Source organism: Homalodisca vitripennis, chromosome 7 (assembly GCF_021130785.1).
Source record: "Homalodisca vitripennis isolate AUS2020 chromosome 7, UT_GWSS_2.1, whole genome shotgun sequence".
In the NCBI taxonomy this organism is placed as follows: Eukaryota; Metazoa; Arthropoda; class Insecta; order Hemiptera; family Cicadellidae; genus Homalodisca; species Homalodisca vitripennis.
The window spans coordinates 108,816,683-108,821,762 of NC_060213.1; the positions used below are offsets into that span (position 1 = coordinate 108,816,683).

At 34.7% G+C, this 5,080-nt stretch overlaps 1 protein-coding gene across 1 annotated transcript; it reads right to left on the bottom strand.

The window, feature by feature from the left end:
• Positions 1-453: 453 nt before the first annotated feature.
• On the bottom strand, positions 454-1,600 carry LOC124366175. Its single transcript, XM_046822529.1, has 2 exons — positions 918-1,600; positions 454-740 (listed from the first exon to the last, which is right to left on the bottom strand). Exons 1-2 carry the CDS (start codon positions 1,296-1,298, stop codon positions 690-692), a joined length of 432 nt encoding a protein of 143 aa, XP_046678485.1. The 5' UTR covers positions 1,299-1,600; the 3' UTR covers positions 454-689.
• Between the last annotated feature and the right edge of the window lie 3,480 nt (positions 1,601-5,080).

Below are 5,080 nucleotides of genomic sequence, written 5' to 3' on the forward strand. Positions count from 1 at the left end.
AGCCGACAGCCACAACATCGAACAAAGAGTAAGCAGCACAAGAACCCAACACAACAGGCGACAGTGAGAAAGCCAACAATTAAACGACAACATGCAGTTAAATATGTCCAATTACAAAAAAAGTTACCATCATCATTCTATTTTTTCATAGTATGTCTCCTCCAATAGCCCGGTCAATTTAACCTAAAAAAGGGGTAACCTTGTATTAATTCCAAGAAAGATGAAAATTTACACAAATGCTATGAACACCATTATTATTTTCTTTCTTTCTTTCTTTCTTTCTTAGCTACCAAAATGTAGCTGGTTCTGCTACCATATGGGCATGGAACCACAATAGTCTTTATTATTTATTTCACTTTCCACTGTTTTTATCGCACTTTGAATGTTTTGAATAACCCTTACTATTTATTTCACTTTTCACTGTATGTATTGCATTTAACTGATTTGTGGTGAGGGTGTTATTTTTTTTTTTTTTTTTATTTCACTTTCACACTGTTTCTTTTCATGGGAAGGGGAAGTTAATTACAATTCCACATAAATGTTAGTATTTGCCTATAACCTGACTTTGTTATCAATCAATTGTTCCTGTAGTGTTCAGTTATTTACACACAGAGGGGGACAAGCTATAGGAAAGGCTTTTAGGTTACAGGATCAATGGAAATGGTTGGGGCCCACTGATCAGACTTTCTTCACGCCTGAGGTCCTCCAGGCGACTTTCTACTCCGAAAAGGATTCAGACCCTGGAGATAAATACAAATTGTTAGAACCTGGAGTAGGTAACAAATATGACTCCAAGATAGTGTGGAAGAGTTCTATACTTGAATGTTAGTAACACCCAATTGCCTTTATCAAATTGACCTATTTATACTATTTAGGTACCTTACTATTTCTAACAATACGCCTAAGTCAAAACTTACCAACAGCTCTTTGAGATAGAATGGTGGCCTTACTTTCTTTTCCTTTAAATGTTGTATTAATGGTTCTCTGAAGCTATCATATGTTGGGCATTCAAAGATTAGGTGCTGAAGACTTTCTTTCACATTCAATGTACACTTGAGACATTTTTCAGTAAAGTAGCAGTTTATTCTGAATAAAGTTTCATTTACCTGTGCATGACCCAGTCTTAGCCTAATTATTGTGACTAGTTTACTTCTTCCTATCTTAGCATTCTTAAACCATGGGACCATAGGAAGGTCCCGCTGCACATCCCTATACCATCTTGCTTTATTGCTTTGTTCTACTTCAGCTTTGTATAAGGATGTCATTTCACATTTTAAATGGCTGACAAAGTCACCCATCGGAAGGACCAGATCTTTGATTACTTTTCCTGTCTGAATTGCCTCTTTCGCCAGCTTATCTACTATTTCATTTGGTGTAATACCCACATGACCAGGAACCCACTGAAGTGTTATTTTCTTTTCTGAAGAAAGGACCTCCTCCACGATTTGGGATGTAATGTTATCAATATAATCAAGTTTACAGGCTGTTTTGACTGCATGGATGGCTGCTTTTGAGTCAGAACAAATTAGTACTTTGTTACCTGGTTGAAGATTCGCTATCTCGATTGCTTTCTTTATGGCGTAAAGTTCGACTGTGTAGCTGGAAGCTATTTTGGGTAAACAGAATTTATAACTAAGATGATTAGGCCTACCTTGTAATAATACAGCTGCTCCAGAACCCTCTGCGTTTCTCGATCCATCTGTGTAAATTTTTATGTAGTCTGAAAATTCCTCATTTATTTGTTCTATAAATAATTTTTTGAGTGTTTCAGGAGGAATTTCGGATTTTGGATTTTCCATCCGATTACCATTATTATTAAATTGTGAAAAGTCCCCATCGATCCCATGTCTGCAAAAATGTTTATTCAAGGTCAAAATTCGCAAAAATTGGGTTTTTTTAATTTTTTAGCACAACGGTTAGTTTCATGATAAAATATGTCAGACAAACATTGTAGATCATGTAATTATCTACAAAAGTTTTCCTTGCACTTTTTTCATAACACTGACCATTTTTGAGAAAAAACTACTACAGAACAATCTTACGCTGTATTGTCAATAATAAGCATGACTAAGCTGCCTATGATATCATTGGGCTTGTAAAATATATAAAACTATATAAGTCTGCGTGACTAATACATTCATGTTGACCGATAATTCTGAGAATATGATGTTTAAAAATCGGAGTCCCTAATTCTAAGAGACCGTGTGCCCTTGAAAAACATCTGCCTGCCATTCCATTGTTCGTGTTGCCGTTCCGTCTACCTGCTTTTCTGAGATCGCACCTAAATCACCGTTAGTCTTGAAATACCCTTCGTAGTGAAAACACGTATTTCTTTCAAATATTCTCTGCTAAAGTTTGTGCTGTATTCACTTTTTGTTGAAAATATGTCGCAATTCTGTTTTATTTGCACTAAACTTTTGTCTTAAAGTGCATGTGTTACTGTTGATCGCGGCATGAAGACATTAATTGATGCGAGTATTCAAAGGGAGGATCAATTTACTGATTACTTGAAGAACAGTGACAATTCATGTGCAGTGTCGCAAACAATACAATCGAAAGAGTACAATTGCAGCAACTAAACGGCAAAATGAAGAGGAATCAGCTTGTACCTCTCAAAAAGTTCTCCTCGTACTAGACAACTTATAACTGAGTCATATTTTTCTTTTGAAATTGTTGTTTATTTTGCGGCAATGAGTTGAATAAGGAATATGAAAAGAAACAAGCACAGAAATCTCGTCGTAAAATTTGTAAAGTGACAACTCTTTTATTTAAAGACTCAGTTAGGAAAAATGCTCAGTCTCGTTCTGATGACACCGCAAGTTTGATACTTTATGATTTAAACGAAAGGACCATCACATTTTTAACAACGGTCACTTTAATTAATTAAATCAATCAATTTCATGTTTGTAGACAAGAGTAATGATAACTCTCCTTTTTTCTCCTGCTCCATGCTTTATTTTTTAATACGTCTTAACATTTCGGGGGGGTCCGGACCCCCTGGACCCCCCCTTCGCTACGCCACTGAATCATATACTCTTTTTACATGTAATGACTGGCTGTGGTACAACATCAGCAATGTTTCGAAGGGGTAAAACAATAATTTTTAAATTGTTTGAAAAATAAAATTTTATTACTTGTGCACCAGCTTTCGAAAATATCAACTCTTCACCAGAAACTCTAATCACCAACGGAATTCGCTTTCTATGGTCTGCATATGGAGCTCTAAAAAATTACTTCCATTGACAAGTAACTTCTCATTACGCCTACATTGACATTACGTTACTTCTCTTTTGCAAAACAAACGCGTGCAATATTATCTTGCCTTTCTCCAACCGCGGCTTCTACTCACCAACATTTTTATCGTGTATATTACCAGGTTCAGGTGTGGCTTGGTAATCAACTGGACCCAGAACAATGGTGTTGGTGTATCGACGAAATAACTTATGTATCGCTGTTAGTACAATTTACGTCATCTCAAGAAGATGAGGAAGAAGAAGAAAAGAGATAGAAGAAGATAGAGAGAGGGAAGAAGAAGAAATAATTAACTGATGTATACCCAGAATATGGAGCAGATAAACTAACTGTTCCTCTGTTATACATTTGTGCTAGTAGAGGGTGGGTAATGACCCCATGGGCTTATACAGGTTAAAGCATTAGTGTACTATTACATATAAATCATATACAGTATACCCAGAATATGGAGCAGATCAACTGTGTCTCTATTACTACTATTATATTACTATTATTATATTTATTTAATTATATGATTATAATTATTATTATTATATTACTATATTACTACTCTACTACTTTTGTACTAGTAGAGGTCGATGCTGACCCCATGGGCTTGTACAGGTTAATGATGATGAATAAAATATGTTTACAACCATATTTACAACCATGGAACTCCATGGAACATGGAGCTGTACCTGATCGACAACGACCACTCTGACAAGAGTGTTAACGACTGAAAAGAAGTAGATTAACCAAACATTCATTAAATTTTACTGGAATAGACTGTGGCCTACCGGGGAAACCACATTAAAAAACGCGCTAGGTACATTACCTCGTAGGTGGCGTGGAGACGTTTACATATTATAGACAATACAGCGTAAGAAACTTTTTTAATTGTATTTTTCTCAAAAATGGTTAGTATTATGAAAAAATGTGTATGGACAATTTGTGTAGATAATTGCGTGATCTACAATTTTTGTCTGACATATTTTATCATAAAACTAACCGTTTCGCTTAAAAATAAAAAAAAATTTTTGTGAACTTTGACATTGAATAAAACTTTTTGCAGTCATGAGATTGATAGGGACTTTTCACAATCTCATAACAATGGTGTCCCTAACATCTATGCATTGTCAGCTTTCTGGGAATTTTTGTAAGGGTCAATGTCTAAATTGATCGGACTACAAGTCTAACATCTGGATATAATCTATTTATATTATCTAATTAGCAACATAGAAGGAATTGAGAGTGAGTAAGAATGTATGAAACGAACGATAAACATTTCCTCTCAGGACTCTGATTACTTATTAGGACTTAGTGTAATCACAGAACAACTAGAAGTTTACCTTTTAGCGTCATAATCAACATTTAATTCAAGAAGTGAGTATAGTAAATTATTTAAGTAAAGCCACTGACTTTGAGAAAATTGAAAATAATTGCAGAAAGACATTGGGGTTGACCATAATAAGAATTATGTTCTCTTTCATAGCTGTTTGTTACTGTTCCATCATTATATGGTATAAAAAGGTATATGAGGGGGCTAGAATCAAAAACTCGTCTGTCATTTATGGGTAAATGTTCAGAAATCCAAAAAAAACTGTTTGGGGTATTTTCTCTTTTGCAACTTAGTTTTTTATTGGTAATTAATGTGTTAAAAGGATAAAAGTAATGTCTTAATAAGATCCATTTCAAGCCTATAAAAAAGGTTGAATTAAAGGACTTTATTGCATATAATCGTTTGGACAGTTGCTAGTTTTGTTACAAACTGTTGGACATAACTAGTTTTGTTTCTTATCTTCGCGCAAGGACATGGCTAAATTTTGTTACTGAAAATAGAGAAACAATT

Excerpts from the sequence above, each read along its gene's own strand:
- LOC124366175 (XM_046822529.1), bottom strand. The coding sequence starts at position 1,298 with ATGGGTGACTTTGTCAGCCATTTAAAATGTGAAATGACATCCTTATAC. Across the intron at positions 741-917 it reads TCTATCTCAAAGAGCTGTTG|GGTCTGAATCCTTTTCGGAG; the intron begins GTAAGTTTTGAC and ends ATTTATCTCCAG.